General features: G+C 59.2%; 8 protein-coding genes across 8 annotated transcripts; 1 reads left to right on the top strand and 7 right to left on the bottom strand.

The window, feature by feature from the left end:
* Nucleotides 1–2228: 2228 nt before the first annotated feature.
* Nucleotides 2229–3425, top strand: HRG_09960 (uncharacterized protein; the record flags this gene model as incomplete). The annotated part of the gene is made up of 5 exons (XM_044868431.1): nt 2229–2245; nt 2319–2424; nt 2467–2643; nt 2745–3140; nt 3201–3425. 5 exons carry the CDS (start codon nt 2229–2231, stop codon nt 3423–3425), a joined length of 921 nt encoding a protein of 306 aa, XP_044716428.1.
* Nucleotides 3426–3899: 474 nt separating this feature from the next.
* HRG_09959 (GATA zinc finger domain-containing protein) lies at nt 3900–4625 on the bottom strand (the record flags this gene model as incomplete). The annotated part of the gene is made up of 3 exons (XM_044868430.1): nt 3900–4088; nt 4155–4397; nt 4467–4625. The coding sequence occupies 3 exons, from the start codon at nt 4623–4625 to the stop codon at nt 3900–3902; spliced, it is 591 nt and encodes a 196-aa protein (XP_044716427.1).
* Nucleotides 4626–5212: 587 nt separating this feature from the next.
* On the bottom strand, nt 5213–6940 carry HRG_09958 (cytidine and deoxycytidylate deaminase zinc-binding domain-containing protein; the record flags this gene model as incomplete). The annotated part of the gene is made up of 3 exons (XM_044868429.1): nt 5213–5586; nt 5637–6384; nt 6446–6940. 3 exons carry the CDS (start codon nt 6938–6940, stop codon nt 5213–5215), a joined length of 1617 nt encoding a protein of 538 aa, XP_044716426.1.
* A 2070-nt stretch (nt 6941–9010) lies between these two features.
* On the bottom strand, nt 9011–11004 carry HRG_09957 (transcription factor Cys6; the record flags this gene model as incomplete). The annotated part of the gene is made up of 5 exons (XM_044868428.1): nt 9011–9089; nt 9150–9227; nt 9283–9347; nt 9415–9468; nt 9529–11004. 5 exons carry the CDS (start codon nt 11002–11004, stop codon nt 9011–9013), a joined length of 1752 nt encoding a protein of 583 aa, XP_044716425.1.
* Nucleotides 11005–13502: 2498 nt separating this feature from the next.
* HRG_09956 (uncharacterized protein) lies at nt 13503–14950 on the bottom strand (the record flags this gene model as incomplete). The annotated part of the gene is made up of 3 exons (XM_044868427.1): nt 13503–13524; nt 13593–13696; nt 13760–14950. 3 exons carry the CDS (start codon nt 14948–14950, stop codon nt 13503–13505), a joined length of 1317 nt encoding a protein of 438 aa, XP_044716424.1.
* Nucleotides 14951–15809: 859 nt separating this feature from the next.
* On the bottom strand, nt 15810–17489 carry HRG_09955 (uncharacterized protein; the record flags this gene model as incomplete). The annotated part of the gene is made up of 3 exons (XM_044868426.1): nt 15810–16527; nt 16631–16772; nt 17297–17489. The coding sequence occupies 3 exons, from the start codon at nt 17487–17489 to the stop codon at nt 15810–15812; spliced, it is 1053 nt and encodes a 350-aa protein (XP_044716423.1).
* A 3225-nt stretch (nt 17490–20714) lies between these two features.
* On the bottom strand, nt 20715–21337 carry HRG_09954 (uncharacterized protein; the record flags this gene model as incomplete). The annotated part of the gene is made up of 3 exons (XM_044868425.1): nt 20715–20888; nt 20939–21088; nt 21191–21337. The coding sequence occupies 3 exons, from the start codon at nt 21335–21337 to the stop codon at nt 20715–20717; spliced, it is 471 nt and encodes a 156-aa protein (XP_044716422.1).
* A 2608-nt stretch (nt 21338–23945) lies between these two features.
* On the bottom strand, nt 23946–25123 carry HRG_09953 (eukaryotic mitochondrial regulator protein; the record flags this gene model as incomplete). The annotated part of the gene is made up of 2 exons (XM_044868424.1): nt 23946–24488; nt 24707–25123. The coding sequence occupies 2 exons, from the start codon at nt 25121–25123 to the stop codon at nt 23946–23948; spliced, it is 960 nt and encodes a 319-aa protein (XP_044716421.1).
* Between the last annotated feature and the right edge of the window lie 421 nt (nt 25124–25544).

Raw genomic sequence — 25544 nt, 5'->3', positions numbered from 1 at the left:
ACGCATGCGGCAACTGATACAAACGCTCCCCTGCCTTGACGACATACACATGTCTCGATGCTGCGGAGCTGGAGGATTCGTACATGTAGCTGCAAATGTCAGGCAATATCTGCACGTAACGAGCTCATGATGTCATCACGTAGCGGCGTGGCGTGTTATATGCTTCGGTCTTCCATGTAAGCAGGGGAAGCCGGCCATATTGCCGACGTGAAGTCAAGACTCAAGGCCGACTTGGAGCGGCTTGACGGGATAGAACCGCCCGAGTATATAGGTCTCGTCTCCGGAAGGACACGACTCTGCAATGCAAAAACTGCCCGTCGGAAAACTCAATCGGGAAAATACAGTGATACAAGATGATCGCCAATCTCATCTCGTACGGGGGCAAGACATTGACTTTTATCGGGGAACGTTGACCTTTGCCAATGCGGCTCGCTCCATTGACATTCCAGCCTCGACACCGTCGAAACATGTCGCCGACAAACAGGGGTTTTCACAAGTCGCGAGCCGGGGGGCTTGACCGCGGAGGAGAAGACGTAGGCCAATCATGGCTACAGCCGCGCAGCTGTCGCTCCTCAGCGTCAGAGTTAGGCGAAGCCTCTGATGGCACGGCACATTTTGGCTTTCCCAAAAACTTGCGCTGTCTCTCGAGCGTCGCAAACTTGTATCCGCGTCCCCTGTGGCCCTCTGGGAGTGGAACTGACCTCGTCTTGGACTTGACTCGACGAGGTTGGCATGTTGACGCATTCCACGGCCGTGCTCTTGTGGAAATGACTCTACAAAGTATATATTCCTTGATTCTAATCTTCATGTGAAACCTGGTATATGCGTGTCGAGTTCAATTGTCATCTATGGGAAGAGGTATATAGACGACTGTTCCACCACGTTTGCACTGATCTCGAGCCGGTGTAGGGGAGAACGGCATTTCCCAAAGAGCCTGACATGCGAAGCCTTCAAGGAGAGACTGATTGATATGACGCACAAGCAGCGTTCTATATTGACGCTGTGAGCCCCTGGATGAAAGCCAGTTAACTTGCGCGCACGCTACCAAGTCGATACATGCTCAGTCGGAGGAGGACCAAGAAAGGCTTCGATAGAATTGGGCGAATAGTTTAGAGCCGTGGCGGGCCTCGCGCGTGCATCGTGCCCGAAAGCAGAAACAGCATCCCATAATGGCACTTGATATAAAGCTCATCTAGCAGCCACAACTGATGCCGGTGGAACGGTATTTGTAGCAGGTGGAATTTTTACTGAAATGATACAAACACGAACCTGTGGCTCCTTCTGATAAGCCTGTGGCTCCTTTCGATGAAGTGAGAGAAGGAGTAGTCAACCAGGGTTTGGCTAGACCTGTGGCTGCCGCCTGCGATTGTTCCAAGGAACGGCTCCAGCACCAGGGAGGCGTGCGCTATCCCTGTAACAAACTGGACAGTCACGTACGTTCGGTCTCTGACTCTTTGCCTTTGTGCAAGTACGCCTATACTCCAATGGTCGTCGTGATTGTATGAAGAGTGGAAGGGACCAACGATTTGTAGAGCTCTGCAGACTAATTGTTTAATGTACTTCCAAGCTTGTGCGAGTATACGCCTGCAGTACCCAGATGTCTCTTCCGGACGTTGCTGCAGCATGCCGTTGATGGAAACTCGGGTCCCGGCAGAAGCTCTGGCTGGTGAAGCTTGTAAGTCCTCCATGTCGGACGTTGAGGGCGAGATGCAGCCGTGATAGTAAACACTGTAATTACATACACAGCATTGCAACAGGGACTGAACGTTAGAGTCCTTCTCTGCTCTGCCTTCAATTTGTAGGCCGTCTTCATATTTCGCTCTTCCTCCCCACCTCTCGATAAAGGAGTTGTCTACAATCAGCTATCCAGGCTTCCATGCAGCAACGCAGCCGACGGCAGCACGCACCCGGCTACCCAGGCATGGCAGCTCGGAGCATCAAGCTCCTCAGTCCTGGGCGTGAAGCGAGAGAGGTTACACTAGAGCACGAGATGCCGGAGTCCGACTACGCTCGCCCGAAACACCCAAACCTGCCTTCGCCTTGGCCTTCAACGCGTGTTCAAGAAGTGCTCGGTCGCCTCTACTGAAAGCCAGCAAGCTCCTGCCTTCATCTTGGAAACGCGCACCAGTCTCTGACCGCCAAAACATTGAGCTCCAGCTCGCATTCATCTCAGCTCCTAACATCTCGGCCTTTCGAAGCGTTGGAGTGCAAGTTGGCCTCGCGAGACCATGTCCGGAGCATCCCTGTACGTCCTTGCGCTCGAAGTCTCCATCACGACCGAGCGTCGGTCCAAACACATACTGACATGTTCACTGCAGGCCCCAAGAAGCGTCCGAGGCCCTCGAGGAGTACTGGGGCGATGAGCATGGACTGAACAAGGGCCTGTTCAAAGAACTAGGCGTCGTCTCCAAGCTCGCCGTCAAGGTCCAGCCCGACTAGTCAGGCATTCTGCATGCGCTGGCGCAGACCTATGGCTCCCCTGCCGCCGCCGTTGGCCCGGTCAACGTGTGTCTGGCAGAATGCTGCATCGCCCTGACCAAGCTCTTGAGACTCCCCGAAACCAACCCGCAAGCCCATGTTTGGAATCAGCTGCTGCGCATCGTGGCTGTTGCCGGGCAGCTTACTTTCGAGCTCCGGGTGCAAGTAAGTCAAGGACCCCGTCCGCGGCGGGACCACTCATACATACATGAAGGAGGCATATATGTCTTCTTGGCCGCTAACGTTCTCGACCGTCTCCTCCGCAGGCCGGCGACATCAGACTGCCCACAGTGCACCTAGAGCGCCAGGCAGTCGTCCTGTCGGTGTCCAAATCGCACCGCTTTCACTACGAGTCGCACCTTGAAGAACTCTTTCGAGTCCAAGCCCTCGCCACTGTCGACATCGATCCGGCGCTCGGCCTAGAGGGCGACTCGTGCAACAGCGGCAACGGGGACCCTGGCCCTCGAGCAAGAAGACTGACCCGGGTAGCCGAGGTCACAGGTGCTTTCAACCCGCCCTACCACCTGCGCATCTTTTGGGGCGACGAGTTGGGCACGGGCGTCTCCAAAGGGGGGATAACCATTGAGGGCAACCACGCAGACTCGGTCGTCTGCATCCTCACGTGTCTGCGGAAATTCATATGTGACGAGAAAACTCGAGCCGTGAGTAGTAGCCCGGAAGACACTGTAGCAAGAGACACGCGGCTGATACCCTCCTTTCAGGCACCCCCCTTTCTTGAGGTGTCTCCTGCCATGAAAGCCCTTCATTTTGACGACATCAAGGTCCGCGTCACAGCCAACGAGAACGACCAAGGCGTGGATGCGCGACAGTCGCTCCCATTTCTCTTCCAGCTCGCCGAAGGCTTTCTCGGCTACCGGCGCGTCCATACTGGCCACGAGATTTGGGAATACAGGACGGACGCTCCATTCGAGGGACCATCTGGGTGAGAGAGCCTGAAGACTGGAGGAAATTGCCACTGTGGGATCAGGCCGGTGACGGCAAGGGTTGACGGGCTTGACAGGGTGAGCACTGCCAGAAGGGCGCATGAATAGCGTGGCTATGGCCCACTCATCACTGCAATGCGCTCTTGAAGGATCTCAGGAGTAACACACATATCTCAGGGGTAGTGAACACGAGCATAACGTCGACAAAGGAAACCAGCAACTGCCTCGATAATGCAATGCCGGGCGATATGATGGCTCAAACTGCTCTCTGAGCCCATGTGAACAATGACTTTTGTATTCATTAAATCACTGTCATGTCTCCAAGCAGATGAAACACCTTGCGCCAAACAGGAATAAGCAAAAAAAGGGCCACCTCGCTTCTTTGGGTATATAGTAGCGCGCCTTGAACCATGCCTAACTCCGAATGCTGAATGAAATAGTCGACGACGAACGTGTACTGCCGGCGAGGGAGACGCCTCACGGCCCGACCCTGCGCGACCTTGCAGAGGCCTTGCCCGCCGCCCTCTGGGCCCGCTTGGAGTGCACCAGGCCGCAGACGTTGCAGAGGGTGCGCAGGCCCGCGGGCCCGGCTCGCCACTTGGGAGTGCTCACGGCTCCGCAGCGACGGCAGGTGGGCTTGGCCATGTGCGTTTGTACATGTGTCTGCTGGGGGGTGGATGGTGGTAAGCTCCCTGGTCAAGTGTAAAGAGGCTGGATGGGGAGGCGACGTACCCGCTTCGCCCTGGGGTGTTCGTCGTCTGATGAAGATGAAGGTGACTGGGCGCGAGTATGTGTCTTGACCACGTCGGGACGCTGCTCGCGTAGCAGTGCAATCTTGTCGAGGCTCATCATAATATCGCCCGAAAGCTTGGACACGGCGTCCAGCTCTTCCTCGCTGACGAGGATCGAGGCGACGCCCTGGTAGCCGGGGAACTGGTCGGTCAGGTCGGCAAGCTTGTCGACATTTCGTTTAATCTGGAGACGCGACAAGCTGTCAGTAAAGGAAGAAGGCGAAAGGTGGCAATGGAAGAAAGGCAAACTCACAGCATCAAAGCTTTCGCTCTGTAGCAAGGCATTAAAGGACGCGCTGGCAGCAGCAGGCTCCTTTCGCAAGCCGCCGTAATCCAAGGCCCGGGCATTTGAGCAGCCGGCCGTTGTCGGCAAGATGAGTCCAGCGACTGGGCTTCGGGCGACGAGAAACATGAGCGAGTCCGGGGGGGGGGGGCACCAGCACGCTGGGGGTCTGGGGATGGTTGCCGGGAGAATCGAAGCGGCTTCTTCTTTCTGACGGTCAATGGTGGTAGATGGCGGGATTCAAGGGGCCAGAAGAGCAGGTAAACGTTCAAGGAAAAGGGCGACACGAGGAGACGGAGACGCTTGGCCGGGTGGCGACAGAATGGATGGTTGAAACGAGGGCAAGCATGGCAATCTCGAAAAGTCCGTAGGAACTGGGGCGGGAATGGCAAAGACCTTGGAGGGGCATGGGGGCCCCCCGCAGCCGTGAGTGGCGAGCCCCTCGGTCCGCCAGGGTCACGGGACGCCGCCTGTCACGGCCCAACGGACAGGGCCTAATCAAGGCGCCACTGCACTGTAGCCGCAAGTCCCCTTTTTCTCATGCAGGGAGTCCAAGACCATGCTTTCTTCTTTACATACCGGCGCCATCCATTGTCCATCTGTCCATCTCTCGGGAGCGAGGCAAAGAGACAGGAAAGCAAGCATCATGACAGTCCGTATCGACCATGTCTGCCAGCACACGCCAATAGAACCAATGCCAGCAAAAGCAACCGCCCCTAGGGCGCATAGTTGCCCCGGTGCCTCGCCCTCTCCGCAAGGCCCAGGTAAAACTCATTGTCCACGCCGTCATCGTCGCTACTCGACTCCGCCTTGCCCTCGCTTACCCCCTCGTCGTCGTCGTCGTCGTCGTCGTCGCCGCCGTCGTCGTCAACCGGCGCCAGGTTCTCCTTGCGGCTCTCGACCGACCCCGGCGACGGCTGCTGGTCGGCCGTCGTCGTCGCTTCGTCTGGGCCCTCGGCACCACCACCACCACCACCAGCGGGAACTGCACCAGGGGCAGCCGCATCCGCAGCCGCCACCCCGGTGCCGTCCTTTTCAATCATGGCGGCCAGGCGGGCGGCGCGGCCTTCCTTCTTTCGCGGGACGGGGGCTGCCGGGGACTTGTCAGTGGGCGTTGACGCGAGGGTGCATGTGCCATACCTCGTCCATTCTCCTGCACGTAGAAGCGGCGCAGCAGGCCCACGGCCTCGTCGCGGCCCCATCCGCCCTCAATCTCGTACCCGGGCTCCACGTTGCCGCCATCGCCGCCTCCGGGCGGATACGACGTGCCCAGCGTGCCGCTGCTATCGGGGAGCTGGGACTGCTGTCGAGGCGGCGCCAGGGGGTGCGCCGACGCCGTCGGGGAGCCGTCGGCGCCCACGGGCAGCGAGTTGGCGTGGATGCTGAAGACGCCGCCCGTGCCGCCAAACTTGTCGTTGACGGCGCCAAAGTAGACCTTTTTGATGCCAAACTGCCGCAGCAGCGACGCGCACATGACGCACGGCTCCACCGTCACGTACAGCACGCTGTCGTGCAGGATGCGCCGGTCCACGCGTCCGCTGGCGTGCAGCTTCTGTCCGTAGGGGTACAGGTGGCCCTTGCTGCCGTCCTCGTTGCCTTGGTCGGGGGGCGCCGCGTCGCCACCGCTCCTCGAGTCGAGCGACGAGCTGTCGAGCGACGACGACACCTCCCTGCCCCGCCGCGGCGGCTGCTGCTTGGGGCGGAGCGACGTGGTTCGCGGGCCCGTGTCCGACGTGACGGAGAGGAGGGCCGAGATGGCCATGAGCTCGGCGTGGCGGGTGCCGTTGCGCGTGACATTGGTCGCGTTCATGCCCTTGGCAATCATCTGGCCCTTGTGGACGAGGACGCAGCCGACGGGTGTTTCGTTGGTGCGAAGAGCGAGGCGGGCCTGAGGTGTTTGGCTGTTCTTAGCAAGGGAAGCATTATGAATCAAGGCGTTGCGAACCCACCATGTCGAGCGCCTCCCCAATGAAGCGCAGATTCTGCTCCCTCTCCCTCACAACCTCGGCATCCTCGCCGACCACGGCCTCCCTGGCCACGAGCGACGACGAAAAGGGCTGCCGGACAAGCTCGCCCTTCGGACTGGCCAGTTTGAGCTGGCCCAGCGCCGCCGTGACGCCCGCCACGTCTGCGGCCGCAGGGGCAATGTTTTCCTTGTCGACGATGTAGTCTCCCATCTCCGCTGCTGCTGCGTCTTGGTTGTTGTCGAGGCTGTGAATGTGCCCGCTGCTGCTGTGGCGGTTGTTGTCGTGGTTGTGCTGTTCGCTTTGGTCGTCATTGGCCAAAAGTTGCGCCTCCTCGACGGCTCGCCGCAAAGAATCGCCTCCTCCTCCTTCTTCTTCTTCGCTCCCGCCTTTGCTGTTGTCCTGGGCAGCTGCCGGCTGCGCTGAACAAAACAGCCACTTCAGTGCCCGCTGCGCAGCTGCCAGCGTCGACAGCGCCATGGCAACGGGCTCTTCAAGTCTTTTTTCCTTCCTGTTCCTTTCTTGCTCCGGCGACCTCTTTTTTCTTCCTAAGCCGCCTTGCTCTTCTTTTGCCTTGGCTTGCCAGGCGAGAGAGAGAAGAGCCAGGTGCGTTTCCTCCACGGCCCGCTAACCTTCGTCGTTTGCGTCCTGCCTTTTTCTCTCTTTTCGTTCGTCTCTTCTCCCGCCTTCTCTTCAATCTCTTCTTCACACCTCTTCTTCCCTTTTCCTCCACAACAATGCAGACAGCGACACTTCTGCCACCAGCACTTGACCCGCACTCCTTTCTCTTCCCTCTCTCCCGCCTTCACCGCTCCCCTCCGGCTCTCAAGACACCCTGGATCAATCTCCCTCAGTCCCTCGACAAAGGTGCAACAATGTTCCCGAAACGATGCAGCTCTACAAATGAGAGCCCTCGCCAAAGAGCAGAATCTAGCAGCACCTAGATCTGGTGCTGGACGAGGTTGAGTCGTGGTTGATGCCCAAGCCAAGGAGGCACTTCGGTTTGCTGCGGGACGCGGCCTGCTCTCTCTCTGTCCGCCCGTGTAGCGGGTCAGCCTCTGCCCCTGAGAGGTAGCACAGGTCCGCCGAGCCGGATCTCTTGCCGGTAACGAATGCTGACCGTTCGATGATTCACCGGCGCACCTTCGTCGTCGTCGTCCTTGCCCGCGCTCCAAACCACAACGCTGCAATTTCGTCTCCTCGAAAATCCTGACGCAACACTTCTCCCTCGAGCCTCTTGCTCTCTCTTTTGCAACCAATAATCACCGGTCCGATTTCGCGCTGGAGCTTCGCGCCCGCACATAAAAAGACCAGGCCGCGGGCCCAAGAAAACACGGTCCAAATCTGAATCACATGACCGTGGCAGTGGCCCACTTCTTCAACGCTCGAGCAGTTCAGCCCCTTTTCCGGGGCCTCGACGACATTGAGAACTTCAAAGTTTGACAATGAAAATTTAAAATAAAATAACTGCAAAATAACTGCAGCTTGGCTACTTTGCCTCGTTCTTGATAAGGCATATCCAGACCAAGTCTATCCACTCCAAAGATCTAGTGTATCCTCTCTCCAACGCCATGAGCAATCCTTGCCCTTTTTCCACAGAAGCGCCAATAAGAAAGATGAATAAAATGTACCATCAACCTTCGCCAAAATCATCTCCCATTTTTTTAAAAAAAAAAGCACAACGCCCAAGTCCATATAGCCCATGTCGAAAAGCTTCACTCCGCAATCGCTCCTATCCTCGTAGCAGTACTACGGCAGAAGATGCTCTCCAAGACATCCCAGAAAAGACTGCGACCGACGCATGGCTGCGCATGCTCGTCAGTCCTCGAGTCATCCTCGTAAAGCCGGGATGCTTGCCCTCGAGCAAGCCTGGTGACAACTTGCCCTCGGGGGCTGATGGCGGCTGTTTGGTCCATACCGACGCTGACCTGAAGGCAAGCGCCAAGACTGCAACAATCACGTGTGCCCATTGAAGAGCAGGCATCACGCTCGCTGTCAGCAGTACCAGGACCGTAGCAACACCTTTGGCGGTCATTGCAAGGACATCCCGCGGCAGCCACTGCTGTGCTTTGGGACGCGCGCCCTGTGCGACCACCACTTGTTCGGAAGCTGTGACAGCGGCCAGCGACTCGTCAGGCAAAACGGCTCCTTGCAGGGGCCATGTAGAGCCGTGAGCGAGTCCCTGCCGAGAGGACACGAATGGCATAGAGGTGTGTCCGTCGAGAGTAGTTGCCTCGAGGCTTGCCCTCGATGGCGAATTCGGGGATTCGGTTCCTTGACAGTACCGTTGGCTGTGGACGGGGAGGCCATCGATTGACGCAGGACCAGCGGCATGGTCGACGACGCCGTCGACCGGTGAGGAGCCGCTGACGCCGGGCGGCGCGGGTAGCCGGGGTGCCACGGCTACAGCATCAGAGGGCGAGCCAGATAGACCAGGAGGCTCGGTGGTCACGCGCTCAACGACATGAGAGCCACGTTGGACAGTATCGCGGAATGTCTGGGTTGCCCGCACACGGCCAACGTCGGGGTCCTGGAGGTCGTTGGAGTCTACTACTCCGTCTCGGGGCGCACGTGCATCACAATCGTCGTTCGCCGCGAGGTGCGCACGAAGAGCGTCTTCGTATACCGCCTGTGAACAAGTTAGACAAGCGACTTTCACGGCAGATGGGCGGCCTCGACGTACGCTTACAGATGTAGGGTCGTGCCCCGGAGCGCTCGAGGCTGTTGTAGCCACGCCATCTTGAGCGGATGCCGTAGTTCGGGGTTCCTTTTTGACAAAGTTAGTCGCTGCTTGAGAACAAGAGGGATTTTACGAGACATACGCTATGAAGTGCGACAGGTGCGACGCCGGCCTGTCCGACGGCGTGTCCTCGAGAGGCATATACAACTGACGATTCCTTTTTCAAAATCAGTTGCTGTCTCGCAAAAGGCATCTTCACGCCGGGGACACATACACTTGAGTCGGCAGCAGCCGCGGCTGAGCTGGAAGCACTGAGACTGATTGGTACCTTTCGAGAAGTTAGTCGCTGCTTGACGAAGGACGGGGGAGCCGCAGATGTGCAACGTACGTGATCCAGTACGTGGCTGTTGTAGCCGTCGGCGGTGAGTACCACGGTGCCCGGCGCGCAACAGATGATCACTTGGCCGCCGAGCGAGGCAGCAGACGCCGCCGATGCTCCCGGTGGGAGTACGTGGCGGTCAGTCGAGTCGATAAGACTCAAACCATCGTATTCATCGACGCCGCCGACAGAGTCGCCCGCGGTCTTGGGCAGTGCAGCCTCGACGTTCCAGTCATCAAAGCCAGGTTGGCTATGCTGGGAAGATCCGGGCTCATGGGAAGACGAGCCGACGGAGAGCATGCGGTCATCCTCGGAGAAGCTGGATTGTGGCGAGAATAGGTTGAAGTCGGTGTAGTCGCCGGCAAAGCCAGATGGATCCAGGAAGGGGTACTGGGGCGATGCCGCATGTGCTCCTTGGGCGGTCGTGGTATCTGGACCGGGAGGTGCCCCGGGCTCCTGGAGCGATTGCGGGGTGGGTATCTTGAATGGCGACGCCGACGATGACGAAATAGAGGACTGGCTGGTGAAATAGTTGTTCGGGTCCAGATAAAAGTCGTAGTCGGCCGCCGCGTCCATGGGAGGAAACTGCATGAAGTCGTCCCATGGACAGTCGGGCAGAGCCGCGGCTAGCGGATCCAAAGTCTCAGGATGGGACATGGAAAAGTCAAGATCGAGGGACGAGGTCAAGAAGGCTTCCAGGGCATCCGCGCCCATGGCCTCCGAGGAGTCAGCACCGACTGGCGATGGTTGCGGTGGTGGCTGTGACTGAGGCGGTGTCAGCTGCTCCTGCGGCGGGCTCTTGGCTTTGCGTCTCGGTCTTGAGCCCGTAGCGGCGGCCGCGTGCATGTGAGCTGGGGGACCGCCTCGCTTCTTGTGGCTGGGATCGCAGCGAATCTTCTTACGGCGGCAGCTGTCGCAGGCCTTGATGATGCGCATCAGGTGAGCATGGTCGCGCTGCTCCTTGGTCTTGGAGCCCCTGGAGGCCGAGTTTGTGACGTCGAGCCCGTCCTTGGTCAAGATCTTCATGCCGGGGAGGCTGGAGAAGTCTGTCGTGTGATGGCGCGAGGGAGGGCTGGTGGTGGATGAGGAGGCGACCTTGGCAGATGGGCGGCGGTGGGTGGAAGAGCGCGACGAGACCGAGGCCGTGGCGCTCCAGTCCCAGCTGGAGGTGACGGGGGAGACGTTGAAGGAGGAGCTGGCCGAGTCGAGGGCCGGCGGGCTGCCAGTCAGGGGCGACTCGGCGAGCGAGGGAGCGGCGGGATAGAACTTGAACGTCTGGCCGGTGGTGCGGGCGTAGCCGAGAAAGTCGAGCGAGACGGAGGCGCGCTTGTCCTTGATGGAGGCCGGGCCGGGGACGTGGGCGTTGATCAAGTCATCGAGCCGCTGAGTGCCGAGGGCCGGGAAGAACTGCAGCTGGGCGCCGAGGGCGGGCTGGTAGACGGAGAAGCCCTGGGGCAAGCCGGAGCGAGGAGACGGGGTGGCCATTGCGCTGCGGACACGGAGACGAGGATCCAGGGTAGTCAGAGGAGGGTGACAATGGCGAGCAGACGGGCCGGTCGCTGCTCATACAAGACCCGGGGCAAGCGAGCTGGAGGGCCATGATTGGTGGTGAGCCGAGAAGCAGCAGGCATTTCCAGGTCAGACTTACAAGTCCAGTTTGGTTCTCAAAGGAGAGAAGTCAAAGGAGAGGAGAAGGCGAACGAGGGGCAGGCCAGGATGGATGACGTGACCTGGGGGGACCCCCAAAGTTCGGGATAAGGCAGGGCACACGAGGCAATACGGGGGACGAGAGACGCGACGATTGTTCAAGACGGCCTTGGCTGATTGAGAGAGGAAAGGCAGAAGAACAACAAGTCAGAATGCAAACATGAGTCTGGCAAGCCGGGCGGGAGTCAGGCAGCCTAAAGTATTCCCGCCGTGTAGTCTTAGCAGAGCAGGGCGCAGCCGAGTGGGGGGCTGACTCTTTCGGCGTGCTCAAACAGGCTTAGCGGCTGGCGACGCCGGGCCAATCAGCGGCGCGGTCTTCCTGCGGGGCCCCGGCGTGCCCTCGCGTCATTGGCCCAGGGGACCCGCCCGATGCACCATGTTGGCTGGGGCTTCGGCGAGCACACGGCGCTGCTGATTGGCCAATCTGGCTGACGCGCCTGACTCCAAGCCGCCCCTCGTTTCTTGTACGAAAATACGGCAAAAAGTCAATCTAACCAGGCTTGAAACCCCAAGCTCGGCCTGGTCCGTTCTCATTCGGACGCCACCATTGTCTCTCGTAGACTCGCCCAAGGCAGACAACGTGGATAGACTAGAAAGCCTAATGGTTGAGACCCGCCTGTCCATCGTTGCAGCATCGTCATCACCGCCATCAATGTCTTGCTTCAGTCCGGCAGCCATCCCTATACTTCGTAGGCAAAACTCGTGTCACCTCCTTCAATGTTCTGTCCACGGCTCTTGCCTGACCGTCGGTGCGAGTATCGTTCAGAGTGACTGTGTTAAGGGTAGTACAGAGTCAGCAAAGAGACGGCCCCGTTGTTAGCAACGCTGACTTACCTCAACGTAACGTCCATCTTCCTTGTCCCCGATGATGACGTGAAACGTTTGTGTGCGCCTCCGCACATAAATTGCCTGCCCGATCAACGTTGTATAAAGCAGAGTCGACATGACGAGTCCCACCACGGTCGCCCCGGCCACACATGTCTTCCACGGCCCGGCACCGCATCCTTCCCGGGCATTTCCTGCTCCGTGCTGAGGCCGTGGTCAGCTCTCGACGGCCCTCCTTGCCAGTTCCAGCTCGTAGCCGGCAGCTTACCATTTCCACTATAAAACCACCGCTCACGGCATTCCGCGCTCACCCTCCCCTCGTCCTCCCCGCCGGCCTCGTCATCCCCAGCAGATCTTCCGCGTGCTTGCTCCACGCCCCTCCGTGTGCCCGACTGAACCCTGGCAAACTCGTCTGGTCCCTCTTCGGCTCGGTCGTCGCGGCTTTTGCCGCTCGCGCCGGCGCCGCCGGCTCCATGGGCACCAGGTTTTGCAGCGGGTGGCCGGCCGCGTCCTCCCTCCGTGCGGCCTTCTTACCCCGCGTGGCGGGGTTTTGGACTCGGGGCCGGGAGCTGCTGTCTGCGTCTTGGTTCGTGTTTGAGCTTTGTGCCCGCGCCACCTCTCCGCCAGCGCTGGCTGGCTCCTCTACCGCTGCCCTCGCCGGCTCCTTGAGGGATTCTACTGCCGGCATTGACGCTCTCCTCGGCTCCTTGGGAGGCCCGTCTGCTGGCAACGCGGCCACTGCAGCGTCGTCCACATCAGCAGCAGATTTCGTCCCCGTGTCAGTTCCATCGCAATCCGGCTCTGAGGGTAAGAGAGCTCCATGACCGCACAGCCTCGTCATCGCCTCACCAACTCGTCCCACGATGGAAGCTGAGGCCGCCGAGACCCCCGTCGAGCCCACGCTCAGAACCGGGTTCACCCCAAACGCGGTCCGACACGCCGTCGCCGCAAACAGAGCCGGCACCATGTCGTTCTCGGCAGGTGGAATGTACCCGATAATCTCCTTGCTCCTCACACTTTTCCTCGCCATCTTGGTGATCCGCGGTCCGGATGGCGCCGGCCTCTCCAATTCCTGCTCCATATCTTGCCTCCGACGGTTGGTGCGCCGAGTAGGCTTTCTTCTCCGTGGTTCCGGTGGGCTGTCGGGTTCGTCTTCGCTTGTGGGGCGGCGGCGGCGGCTCTCGACCCTGCGCGCTCGAAGAAGGTGACCCTCTTGGCTATCCGATCCGTTGTCATCGCTCTCTTGTGCGTATCCTATACTGCCCCGTCGTCCCCGGTCCCTGAATAGCACCTCGCCGTCACTGCTTGCATCTTCGAAGACGGAAGCAACACAGCGTCTTCGTCTAGCTTCCACGGGAGCCACGTCGCTCTCGCTGCTAGTGTTGGCCAGATCAGGCACAGCACGACACGAGGGACCAGTCTCTGGGTCGGAATAATCTGTGTCCCGTGCTTTAGGTGCTTCGCTCCGGCCGCCTGAATCTCGAGTGTCGGGGAGCGGGCTTGCTTCTAGACTCGACCTGCTGCCAGCTGGCTTTGAGGACCGCCTGGCCAGGGCGTCGCGTGGCTGTGGCCTTGTCTCAGACATCATGAGCAGTCCTCGTTTTTGCCGCGACTTGATCCGTAGCTCTGTCCGCGGCTCTGCTTTCTGGAACGTAAAAGACTGCTCTCGGGCAAGTGATGGCGATGGCGCGTCTTCGCTTCTCCCCACTGGTCCTTGACTTTTGGGCAGAGGCACGTTTTCGGGGCTCTTCTGCGCCGAGCACTGGTCAGCCGTCTGTTCTACGTCGCGGCTGATCAATTTCCGAGAGACAGCTTGTCGCGATCCATTTGCTAAAGACTGGGCTGCCATCGCTCTATTGTCAGCCTTTTCTCGGGCCTTCTCCCCGGCCCCAGCAGCGGGCTGCGCGCTTTCCAGCACGTGCAAGCCGGGTGATTCATCTCGCTGAGGGTGCCGTGATAGGTTTCTCTTTTCAATGTCGGCGCCGGCCTTGGCCCGTGGTGGTTTCCAGGACGTGTCCCGCGAGGCAACAACCGGTATCACCTTTGCAGACTCAGTTCTAGGTTGTGCTGATTTTGCGGTCGTATCGCGCGCTCCTAGCGGAGGTCCATCCAGCATCACTACGTCGTCGTCTTCTTTTTCGGCGATATCTTGGCTCACCGTCGGCCCCTCAATCCTCGCGTCGAGCTTCTCCTTGGACGCCCTCACCCTGGGCGGTGGCGTTGGCGCAGGACACGACGAAAGTGTCAGCCGGGCCCCAAACAGACTCTGCGCGAACCCCTTTTTGCTCGGCGGCGACGTGCTCAGCCTCCTCTTCTTGGCGGCGGGCGGCTGCTGCTCTCCCCCCGCCTCAGCGCGCCTGGTCTCAAAGGGCGAACGGTCCGGAATCGCCGCGCGGCCAATCGGTCCAGGGCTCGGCACAATGGCGCTGAGCGGCCGGTGCTTCAGCTGAAAGTGCGGCTGCGGCTGGCCCTCGCGTCGCCTAACGGGGGTCTGCTGCACGGGAGTGGTCTTGGCCGCGGCGGTGGCCCTCCGCTGCTCCACCTCCTTGGCCCGCTTGTCGAGGAGATCGGTGAGATCCTGCTCGCGCGAGCCCGTGCAGTCTGAAATCTGGACAATAGCGCTCCCGCGATCAAGCTGCAGCTCCTCGCCCTCGTCCAGGACGTCGCTCGAGCGCCAGTGCGAGTCGCCGACGAAGTTGCCCCGGTCATCGTACACCATTATGCGCTTGTTGAAGGTATGGAACTTGAGCTTGCCATCCTGCCAGCGCTTCTGCTTGCGGCGCAGGTCGTGCGTGAAGAGGCACGCGTAGTCGAGGACCGTGGCCGTCGTGGGTGTGTCGGCAGAGGCCTGGCCGCTGGACCGCGAGGGGTCGACGGGCCTCCTCACGGCGTAGGACATGGTTTCAGGCGCTGCATAGCGCTCGCTGCGAGATTGTTGGTCTCTTTCGACCGGTGCGGTGGGCGGTGAGCATCAGGTTGTCATGTCGCGATCTGTGGATGGGCGCGTGACGCCAACTCACGTGCCGCAACGCCTTGCGATGTGGGTACGTACCCAATCACCCACAGGCATTGTCGGCACGTGCTTCGGACACGTGCACCCGAGATGCCGGGAAACAGCAGCTTCCACACTGACTGAACCAGTCGACGGCTCAGACTCAGCCTGTCTTTCCGAGCAAGCGGTCAAGCAGAGCTGCCTATCTTTGACAGCCCGCAAACACCATTGTCCCCCTGATAGCTCCAACAAAGACCTTGCCTCGCATACCGACGTCGGAGCCATGGCACTGCCAAATTTGGACATTCCGACTTGTTTTGCTGCTGGTGCTACGACTGCAAGCCACCTCGTGGAAGCAGCGTGGCTCTAAACGCGGCTAAGACGATCATCGGAAAATGCACCCAACACATTGCATGCGATCCACTGCCCTGGACCTCGTATTTCTAGAAAAGGGTATCATACAGTCTATGCTCGGCCCGGCTGCTCATCGCAGTCTTGCGCCAAAAACTCCGTGTCCACCAATGACTCACTCTGTGCCAAGAGGCCGGCCAGAGTAGAATGGCCCGACATGCCATCGGGGTGCTATCTGGAAAACAAGGACGGTATAGCAAAATAAACCGGAGAGATCCGGCGAGTAAACAGAAAACGCCAGCTCGATGCCCTCTGCCTCTGTTAAAAAAGAAAACAAAAGAAAAATGCTGTGCAGTCGTGAAAGACCTTTTCCCGGGATAGTGCTGCTTCTCGCCCGTCTCAGTCGTGATGTACGTCATAGGGAGCGTGTCGCGTGACCGGCGGTGATGGCCGCCTTGTTCTCCTTGGATAGCCAGTCTTGGGGCTTCTTGCCATATTCGAGATATCCGCCAGCGCTGGCGGCCTCGAGATCCATGGGCGTGACTGGACCAGGGCTTCCCAGAGGGTGCAACCTCGGAGAGGTGGGTTTGTGCGGCGAAGGCCCGGCGAGCCACGCGTCTTTGAGGGACTTGCCGCCGAGCGAGACGCCCGGCGCTGCCTTGGATTCGGCCTTGGTAGAACCCCCGAGGGCCATGGCTGCCTGCGCAATCATGTCGCGCTGATACTGCTGCATCTTGCGCCGCGCCTCGGCCTCGGCCGCCTCCCCGCGGGGGATTTGCGAGCCGTGCCTAGAGAGGTGGGAGTCATGCCTCATCGAGGACGGCAGCGACTCGGACACGGAAGGATGCGCGCGGTGATTCACGTTTGTGCGCTGATGCTGCTCATAGTTGGAGGGATAGTACTTTCCCATGGGCAGAGGGCTATCGTGGAAGCCTGGGGCGAGATACGAGGCGACGGGCATGCTCGCATGGGCCATGGACGCCGGGAAGGCGGCCGAGTGAGAATCCTTGCGATCGGTCTGCATGGCGGCCGTGTCTGAGTGAAGATGATGGCGTGAGAATCCAGCGTCTTGGTGGAAAGGATGAGGACGGTGGATGCGGCCCTTGGGATCCTCGTGCATGGGAAAATAACCCCTGGAAAACCGTGTTAGTCGCATGATGAAGGGAGGTGGTCCCGACGCGATAAGAGAATGTCAAAAACATCAAGCATTCCATTGGTCGGTTGGGTCTGGCTTACCCAGGCAGATCGCCCCGCGCAGAGAGAGGCTCGGGGGGCGTGTAGACGGCGGCGGCGGCGTTGAGCTTCTTGAGCTTGGGCAACTCGATGGCAATGGGGCCACTGTTGCCGGACTTGGGCGAGTTGACGATGGATGAGGCGTCTGCTTTTGCCCAAGGGGCCAGTTAGCGAGCCATTATAAATAACTGCGGACGGGCCAGGCGGAGGCGAAGCGCCAAGACGCAACGAGGTTGCATCGGACGAGGGCACGATATCCGAGAAACAGTACGAGCTGCACCATGACGGATAGCGTGTTTGCGAGTGCCCCGTCTCACCCCAATCGTCCCATCCCCCACATATCGCAGGCCGGAGATAATGGCGCTTCTGGTGCGCATCTGGGGCCAGGGAAAGGGGGGGTTGGCTGGCTGCACCCCGCGATGGACAAGGGACGAGTTGGCCATGGCTTTGGTACAAGTGGAGTCGCTGTCGAGGCTGGAGCGAGCTAGCCGCCATCCCTGAGGCCTCGACGAGCCGGACAAGCGTTGGTTGGGCGGGAACTTGTATGTGGACCCTGTTTGTCTGGGATGCAGGGACGCTCTCTTTTCTCTTCTTGTTTTTTTCCGTATGTGGAAACCCGAAGCACGGGAGGGAGAGGGAGAGGGAGACAAGAAAAACGTGGTTACTCACTCTTGTTGGCCCACGCGTCCTCGGCGGATGGCGTACCGGGGGCTGAGGGGACCGGGGCGTCGCCCGCGTCGTCGCCAGTCGAGGCCAAGGACAGGTCCGACGAGTTTGAGAGGGTGCGGCCGGGCATGACGGGACGGCGGCAGGGCGAGAGGTATGCCGGCGAGGGCTTGAAGGAACGGGCAAAGCTGGCCATGGTGTCAATGGCTGGTCGGTCTGGTTGGATGTTGGTGATGCTCGGGAAGTTGAATCATGCCACGTCGTCGAGTCAAGAGGGCCGTGATGATGACGAGGCCATAGGACGGGCAGGCAGGCGCTGCTGTCTCGTAAACGACGGAGTTGATGGTCGGTCGAAGCGGCGGGCCAAAAAGAAGCGGCGTTGGAATGAACTGTCGGCCTTGTCTGGGTCGGCCGGCAGCGCGTGGGCCGGGCGATGGGGATGGACGGAGTCGGGGTTGGCGGTGACGGCTAGTTGGGGAAGAGGAAGGGGAAAACAAGAAGAGAAGAAGGAAAAGGGTTTGCTCTTTGAAGAAGAGAAGACGACGGGGAGAAGGCAGATGGAGATGTGATAAGCAGCGGGATGGTGGAAGCCAGCGGCTGCAGCTAAACAGGGGCGCGGGCGCCGAGTTTCCCAGGGCACGCAGGCACTGGCGCAATCTGCAGTCCCACCAGGCCCCACCGGTGCTGACGCTGCGGGTTGCTGAAGTAAGTAGTAACTGCTGGAACCAGTAGCCGGAGCCTGTAAATGCCCTGAGAGGCAGTGCAGGCTCGATGGCATCCGTACAGTGGAGTACAGTGCACTCCGGCAGTGCTGAGTGGCTGGATCAAGGCCCCGATTCACGTCATTCTCTTTTTCTTGGCCTCAGCATCGTTGCCTGCTCCAGCAAATTGAAGTAGAGCCGACTTTTTAACCATCGCTCGACTGTCCGAAGCGTATCCGTATACGTATACATACTCTTATTCTCCCCGGCCATTTCGTCATGCGTCGTATTACAGGCCAGGTCAAGCCACTTCCCAACAGGCTCCGGTCCGGCTAACCTTTGAACCCAGCCTGTATCTCATCCGTACCGCATTCGCTTACGCACTAATATTCCTTACCCAACTCACATGTACAGTAATAATATCCGTGGGTGCGCTTGGGGCCAGAATGCACTGTCATGGCACACTGTGCTTGGCAAAGGTGCCGCCATCCCGGCGTCAAACCTACTCCCTCTGCGGGTATCTTTTGCCGCCAGCCGGGCACAAAAAGCACCTGAACGATTGCGTAGCTTGGTTCATGCTGAACGTTTTCTGCTTCTTCACCACTTTGTACCTCGAAGGTCAATGACCTGTACGTACAACGCGTAGAACTCTCGCCACCCTCGTTTTCTTCTCCTTGCTAACTTACCCCACTGCCGCCTTGGGATGGGTCTTAAGTTATTCATCGTCCGGGGAACAACCCTTGCCCTACCTGAACACGCATATTCCCGCATGGCCCATGACGATGTAGGACGCCCGGTCAGGACTTAGCGGGTTTCAATCTTCATGTTGTACCGTGTGTAAGGGAATAAGAGGAGTATGTATGCATAGCACATCGTCCTCCCATCTGTCTGCCTGTGCCTACCTGTCGTGCCACCACGCCTCCCTTCGTCTTCTTTTCCGATTTGGGGCGGCCGAGGAGGCATTGCCACTGCGCATCACCTCGGACTCTGAGCAATCGGGTCCTCGGCCACTCCCCCGGACGGCACACATATCGGGAGGACGCTCGACTTGGCTGGCATTGGAGGGTGGCGCCCCTGCCGCTTTCCGGTTGGGGGTGTTTGGTATGTACGGATACTGTACTGTATGTTCCGGCGTCTCTACGGGACTCTGGGAACTGAACACCCAAAAGAGGACAAGCACGGAAACTTGCGTAGATCCGTACTTGGACCGTCACTCTTCTTCAACTCTGGAGCACTCGCAGGCCTTGAGTGAAATGGAACTTGAGAGTACGGGGTGGCAGCTGCCGTTATAACGTTGCTTCTTCACCGTCACGCACGCATCCCGTGATGCCAGTTGCAGGCACCGGGTTACTGCTTTTCAGTACAGTAGTATTCCCGACACTCGATCCGTAAAAAAAAAATTAAGCAACAGACGGTTCACGAGCTAAAGGAAACAGATGACGAGCTTACTGCCCTCAAAAGGTACTGTAGGGTCGCTTTCCAAGGTCTTGCAGGGTCACTGACATAATGGAGAGCAGTCAACCATTGCTCCCTCGCCGTTCACCTGCCAAGCACCAAGTCACCCGACAGGTCGGCCTACTGGATATGGTGTCATCAGCCCGTCACGCCCGGAGGCTGGTCGATCTACACGACGGCGTGTGCACCTAGAGCTTTTGCAGGTCGGGTCGGGGTAAGATGTCCACCGAACGTCTCCCCACCACCATGGCATGGAAATGAGAAAAGATTGCCAAAGCTTAAAGGATTAAGGGCGCATGGGCCGAATGCCGTGGTGGGCGGCATGGCGATTGCGGAGGCTGGATGTTGATCTTTTTGGTCCGTGCCGCCACGATACAGCACACCGGCGAGTATACGGAGGAGACGCCGCAGACCGGGCCGACCGCCGGCTCGGGATCGGCAGACAGCGACGCGTCGCGCCTGGCTCGGCTAGGAGATTAAAAACATCAGACAAAGAAAAGAATATTCAATTTTTCGCCCGATTGATGTCTTGTTTGCATCAGACGCTGAAACTCGTCGTCGGAGCCGGGAAAAAAGGGCGTCTTTTGCTCGCCAGCGTGGGTGAAACTGGGCCTTCCCTCCTCTCTCTACGTCACCACTGCAAGCGCCACCCACTCAACGAATTCTTGGTGCAAGCGCCGTTGCCGTCCAGCCAGCCAGCCCAGCCATCATCATCGCTGACCTCGGCGCGGAGATCGATTCCTCTTCCAATTTTCGCAGCTCAATTGCCGCACCATGAAATCCCTTTACAACCATAACGTATCCTTTGCCATATCGTCATACGTCGAGTTCCTCATTCCCTAGCTCTCTGTCTGGTGCCTGCGGGGCCAGGAGGGTCTAGCCCTGACGCATAACAGGCCTTGTCGTCATCGTGTGTATGTATCGAGCAGTGTAGCAGGTCAAGTAAGGAATGAAAGGTAGCATTATGTGTACGGTTCAGTACTCCGTACAGTGGAAGCAAGTTAAACTGGGTCTGCCGTAGCCGTATTAAACCCCAATTCAGAAGTCTGCCGAATTGCCTTCTCTTTGCTGCGGCCGTCAGCGGTCGGCATTTCGTCGTCCAAAGTGCGAGCAAAAGTGCGAGCAAAAGTGCGAGTACCGCGCCCTTTCCGCCAACCGCCGCCGAGCATCAACCTTCGCGTGGTATCTCAAAATCCTCCAGAGGCTGTCGCTCAAGTGAGCCGCCTCGCCGTTTCCGTGACCCTCAATGGTGGGTCGCGTGTCGTTTACACGTGCGCGCGTCCGGTGAACTGCGATCGTGTGTCGCGATTCTTCCACCAGTAGCCAGCGGCGGCCAGGGCCGAAATCAGCCAGAGCAGGGCGTTGACGAGGTCAACCCAGACGGCGCTCTTCATGCGCTTGACGTCGCCGTCGCCCTCGGGATCCTCCTTGATGAACATCTGTCGCGCGTGTCAGCATCCGGAGCCCAAGCGGCCAGCTGGTCACATACCGAGCCGAAGACGCCAAAGACGGCAATCCACAGGATAAAGAGCACAAAGTTCCACGCGGCTGCAATAATGCCGGCGTGGCGAAGGACCAGGGGCACAAAGTATACCACGCACGTCACGGCAGATAAGGCGCCGACGACGACGGCGTAGACCTGGCAAACAATCCACGGCTGTCAGTCTTGGGCCCTCGTCACACCGAGGCCGCCTCGTCTCCCCCGACAAGGCGTCGGACAGGGGTTGATGAGGCTCCTCACCCATTTGGAGTCGGCATATTTGTCCAGCTGGTTCGCGTGGTGAATGTCGCGGCCGTACAGACCGCAGACGGCGAGGGCGAGGGCGAAGCACACAAGGTGCAGCCCGCTAAAGACGAAGTAGCTGACGGTGGTAGTGAAGAGGCCCATGGCGGCGGGTAGCGACGTTTGGTTGCGGGCTAGGAGCAAGCGAGGGGCGCACACCGAGCTGCGACGCTGCGCACAGAGACGGCTGTCGGTAACGACGGACGTGGTGATGCGGCGACGGGGATTGAAGAGAGCGCGAATCTAAAATGAAGGGCGGCAGATGACGCTCGAATGGTGGATCACCAGTGATTGCTTTCCTGAGTACGGAGTATCAGGTACTACTTTAGGAGAGACATGGAGCGCGAAAGAGAGAGTACCGAGTACTCAAGCTTCATGGATCTCGAAGCGCCCAATGATGTCAGAATCGTTCAAGGCGGCAAGCGAGAGTCAGGTTCGGCTTGGCCAGTCACATGACCTCGGAGCTGGTCGACAGAATTCTCTCTCCAGCCCTCGTCCATCCAAGAGCCTCGAACTGTCAACTCCAGGGTCCATCCATCCATCCATCCATCCATCCAGCCGCAACGGGGCGTACCGAACACAATGTGCATCCACCAAGGTTCTCCACAGGAACCACGGCTGGCTTGGGAATGGCTTGGGTTTGTGTGCCTGGCGCCGTCGCCGCGGCTGCTTATCCGTCCATGACCTGCCTGGAGCGATGGCCCGCTTTTTTTTCCCGGTTTCCACCTCGCCCTCGGTCGTGATCTTTTAAACACGGGCCCTCGGTTGGACTCTGCGCTCCAGTACCGCCATTCCTCAAGCCTCTTTCTTCAAGGCCTGAAGGACGGGGCGCACAGCGAAGCCTTGGCCCCTGCGCGAGCCAGCCTTGTTGCTGTCGACGGCTTTGGCGCTAGTTAGCCTTCAACTCGTCTTGCACAGCCCTTTTCTCTTCTTCCTTTTATCGGCGCCTTCTCGCCTTGTCGACCCAGTAGCAGCTCGGCGAGGCACGCTCGACCGGTTCACGCGACTTTCTGTGTTGGGCGCTCGGCGTTGGTGCCTTGTCGGACCCAATGCGCTCTAGCATGGACCCTCCCTCGGCACTCGATGAAGGTTGATGCCTACCCTTGGGGTTCCCGACTTGGACGCTATTCCGAGTCTCTGCCACAGATGCGTTGGTTGGCTCAACTCAAAGGCAGCCAATCGTCTGATGGACATACTCGGCCACTTTCTGCCTGCCTTGAGGGCCTAGGTGCTAGGCAGGCAAAGGACCGCACCGCCCCATTTCTCCTCGCCGTCAACTCTGGGCGGGAGCCAGCCTGCATCGCCAGCCAGCCTTGGGCCACTACCCTTGGCCAGGCCCGATGGAACTGCCATAAAGCAAGCGCTTCTCCCCGTCTGTCTGTGTCTATCCCCATACTCTAACATACTAAGTCCTCACCAACACCCCTCTCGGCTTTGTTGCATCACGCTTCCAGTCCCAGTCCACGATTCCTCCAATCTGGTGGGCATGATGTTCGCCGCGGATGTGCTCACCATGATCGATACTTCACGAGCAAACTATTGGCAATGCGTTCGTTGTCCCTCTTCCATGATGCGTCTGTTCCTTGTGCTGACTGCCGGCAGTGCCACTGCTCCAGCGGCTGGTTCTCGGTCACCCTCGACTCGAGCTGCCCCAATTGTCATTCCTGGCGATGCGACAACTGCAGCTACTCGCAGAGCCCATGAGGTCGTTCTTGGGCAGGCTCCACGGCGGTGTCTAGCCATGCCTTGGCTTTATATGCGGTGGTCGACTGGACGTGTTGCGATGGGAGGTTTCGGCTGAGCGGTTGCATGGCAATGGGAGTTTTGAGTTCAAAGCGATCTAACAAAAACAGCATTAGACTAGATTAGATAGAGAGGCTGACAGCAATGCGATGGATAGATGAAGTCGGATCACCACATATCGGGTGTACCATGGGCACCACAATTCTCGAGCCTCGACAGCGTTGCGGATGAGTCACCCTCCAATCAAAAGTGCCGTGGATGACTCGTCTCTGCCTGGCACGCTTGAGGCATGCAAAGGGGCTGCAGCGGCAGCAGAAGGAAGTTGCTGTGCTAGGCCGGTTGGGCACGCCGTCGAGCCCCGTGCAGAGTCACCCATGCCACTGTTGCCTTGAGCAGACGAGCGGAATTGGGGGCGAGCGGGAAATCGGCTGCCTTTTTCCTTCCTGGTTGTTGTGTGAGGTCATTCGTGGTACACGCACTTGGACGCACCGCGGCAGGCAACGGCGTGGAGCGGGGCTGCGCGCGAGGGGTTCGTTGATTGACGGGCTGGGTGTTGACACACACATGCAGGAGGGGCAGGAAGACAGAGACTCAGCCCTACCGGCAATGGGAGTCCACGTCCCCAGGCTCGGCCGGTTGGTAAGATGCCCTAGAGGATTGTCGGCGCAGGAGCCTCGAACAAGGTGACACGAAACCGAGCATCAGCTCCGGTGGGCGCGGAGAGGGAAGTGATGAGGCTCAACGGGGGGAGAAGGGGAAGAAACATGCCCTTGTGCAATGGGTTGAAACGAGGGCTCTGCTTGGCCCCCTGTTGGCCGAGGCTGTGAAACAACGCTCCTCCATTGAACATGGCAGACAAACTGGTACACAAGCTTCCTCCAGGAATACATATTGTACAAGGCGAGCGGGGGCCACTGCGCGAAATCCACAAGCCGTCGACGGCGTCCCCGCCGACCGAGATGCCCGATCCTCAAGGCACCGACGTGGGAATCTTGACCAGGCCGCGCTTGCGGTCCTGCAGCGGCGCGCCGTACCGCCACCCCGTGCCCTCCCTGGAGCGCCCGAGCCTGCCAACGTCCTGGACATTGATCTGCTTGAAGCGGAACTCGCACCGGTCCGTCCGCACGCGCGTCGTCATCTTCTCCTGCCGCTCGCGCTCGAGCCGCATCTTGTGCGCCAGCGCCTCCTCCTCCTTTTGCGTCGCCTCCTTGAAGTCGATGAGCGCTTCGTCGCGGTCCTTGCCCTGACTAATCTCCCGCTCCATGTCGATGAGCCGGGGCTGCGGCGACCGTGCGTCCGCCGACAGCAGCGAGCTGTGGAACGCCTTGGCCGCGTCCTCGCGCGTAAAGTGCCGCGACTCGGACACGGGCACGAAGAGCTGCTGCATCGTGTGCGTGTGCACGTGGATCTCGTTGACGGCCTCGTGCGGCGCGTTCCTCTCGCCCTCGCGGAATGTCGTTTTTGGCAGCATGCTCATGACGGCCTTGGCGTATGGTGTCGCCAGTTTCTTGCCCTTTGTGAAGTTGTCAGCGCCAGAGTCGGCCAGCAGCAGCCATGTTTTGCAAGGAGCAGAGGTCAGTCGGGGAGCAATCAGCAACATGTAAAAAGTTTTTAACCACGGTTTAGTCTTCAAGACTAATCGAATTTTTTTTTTCATCTCATCATAGCGTGTCCGTCGTGTTCAAGAGCGTTCAGGCAGCAAGCAGTCGAGGGGTTTCGGTTCCAACTTACGTCTTTCTCCCACTGCCTCTGCACCTCTTTTAACCGCACCACGGCAGCCACTCTCCGGACATCGACGTTCATCTCGGCCGACACCGCCTTGAGCGACTCGCCCCTCTTCATAACCTTGTCCCAGATGAGCTCCTTTGTCGAGTCGTCGAGGACGGGCAGGCTGCGGAAGAGCGGGTTGAGCGGAAAGGGCTGGTCGCGATGCGGGCCCAGGTACCGCGGCCCCCTTCCGGGCTCGGCGAGCTCCCGGCCCTTTCTCGACTGGATCCATTGGTACATTTTCTGGCGGGCGCGACTCATCTTGTCAAGGCACGGCGTCGCGCTGAAGGCGCGGCCGCTCAGCGTCGTCCATGGCCGCGGCTGCTGCAGCACCACGTCGGTCGCCAGCGATACCGACGGGGCGCGTATTCTGGGAGGCATTGTCGGGGACTGCTTATGTGTAGTGGCCAAGCCCCGTCTCAGCCCCCTTCATCCTGGGCCTGTCGTTGGGACAAGGTGTGCTGGTGTGAATTGCGCTGGATGATGGGACGGTTTGAGGAATTCGCTGCTTTTATTCAAGCTCTGGTGTTGTGCTCTTTTTTTTCTCCGGGCCCACCGGCGTTTCTGTTTTTCCGGCCTCAAGCTCCATTTCCAGCAACGTCGGGGAGGTCTAGGGTAACTAAAGCTTGAGCTGTGAAGCTTCATACAGCGTCTTGGCGCAGACATAATACCTCAAGCGGCTCAAAGTTGCCGCGTGATGTGTCTCTTATGAATATGCGGCGGTCGGTAGCTTCTATTTAAAAGGCAGAGCGCGAGTAAATGAACTTTGGGTCTGAGTGAAAGGGTCGAGAATCACGAAACA

Source organism: Hirsutella rhossiliensis (genome assembly GCF_020360975.1).
Source record: "Hirsutella rhossiliensis strain HR02 chromosome Unknown scaffold00014, whole genome shotgun sequence".
NCBI lineage: Eukaryota > Fungi > Ascomycota > Sordariomycetes > Hypocreales > Ophiocordycipitaceae > Hirsutella > Hirsutella rhossiliensis.
The sequence above is the reverse complement of the archived record's forward strand: the minus strand, read 5'-3'. Positions and strand labels throughout refer to the sequence as shown.